This window comes from Papilio polytes, unplaced genomic scaffold (assembly GCF_000836215.1).
Source record: "Papilio polytes unplaced genomic scaffold, Ppol_1.0 DF824303.1, whole genome shotgun sequence".
Taxonomy (NCBI): Eukaryota; Metazoa; Arthropoda; class Insecta; order Lepidoptera; family Papilionidae; genus Papilio; species Papilio polytes.
The window spans coordinates 102194-103066 of NW_013524901.1; the positions used below are offsets into that span (position 1 = coordinate 102194).

At 38.4% G+C, this 873-nt stretch overlaps 1 protein-coding gene across 1 annotated transcript; it reads left to right on the forward strand.

Moving 5' to 3' along the window:
* Nucleotides 1-400: 400 nt before the first annotated feature.
* Nucleotides 401-867, forward strand: LOC106101123 (connector enhancer of kinase suppressor of ras 3). The gene is made up of 2 exons (XM_013280247.1): nt 401-578; nt 653-867. The coding sequence occupies exons 1-2, from the start codon at nt 521-523 to the stop codon at nt 829-831; spliced, it is 237 nt and encodes a 78-aa protein (XP_013135701.1). The 5' UTR covers nt 401-520; the 3' UTR covers nt 832-867.
* Nucleotides 868-873: the final 6 nt, after the last annotated feature.

An 873-nucleotide genomic window follows, 5' to 3' on the forward strand; every position in this document is an offset into this window, starting at 1 on the left:
ATTTAGCACCATCTCAAGCATTAATCAGCTGACGTCAGACAACAAAAACACGATTTTCATAATTTTAACATAGTCACCTTCGCCAGAGAGTGATGAAACGGACAGTTATTGAGGTCTTGCTCGGCTTCAATTTTTCGAGTATTACATCCATGGTTACAAATTAATTAAAGCGCCATCTAGTGAACCGACGGACAGTTAATATTTTATAAAAATTGTTATGCTTACATAGCCAATTATTTTAAAATTAAATTAAAAAATAATGGTGAACAATTTTTTACACTTAATTATAAATTTTTATAATTTATGGATAAATGAAATGTTACAATTTGTTTTATAAAATGGCAATGCCAATTAGACGGCAGGAGGGCAAGACCAAAGAATTTGTAAAACTTGACTTTGACAGTAATGACAATAAACATCGGTGCTGTTTCTGTCGGCTGATAATATTTTGTAAAGCAATTTGCATTGTTATGAAAATGTTCTGTGATATAACTAAAAGTAATCAATCAAGTTAGTCAAAATGGGAACTTTAAACATAGCAGAGTGGTCACCGGATCAGGTGACGGATTGGCTGTCCGGTATGTAAAATGAATAGTGTTTTTGATGGAGTTGGTTTTGCTTGGTGAGTCACATAGCGTGTGCGTTGTCGTAGGGCTGGGGCCCACTGTGGAGGTCTACGTGCCGGCGCTTCGCCAGCGCGGCCTGGACGGCGCGAAGCTGCTCACTCTGCGATGTGATGACCTCGAATATCTCGGGATTCATATAATTGGCCACCAGGAGCTCCTGCTGGAAGCAGTCGAACATTTGCGGAACTTTGTATGTAACTTTTGACGCACTTGAATTCGTACGGAATATACATTATTAGCTGTTCAT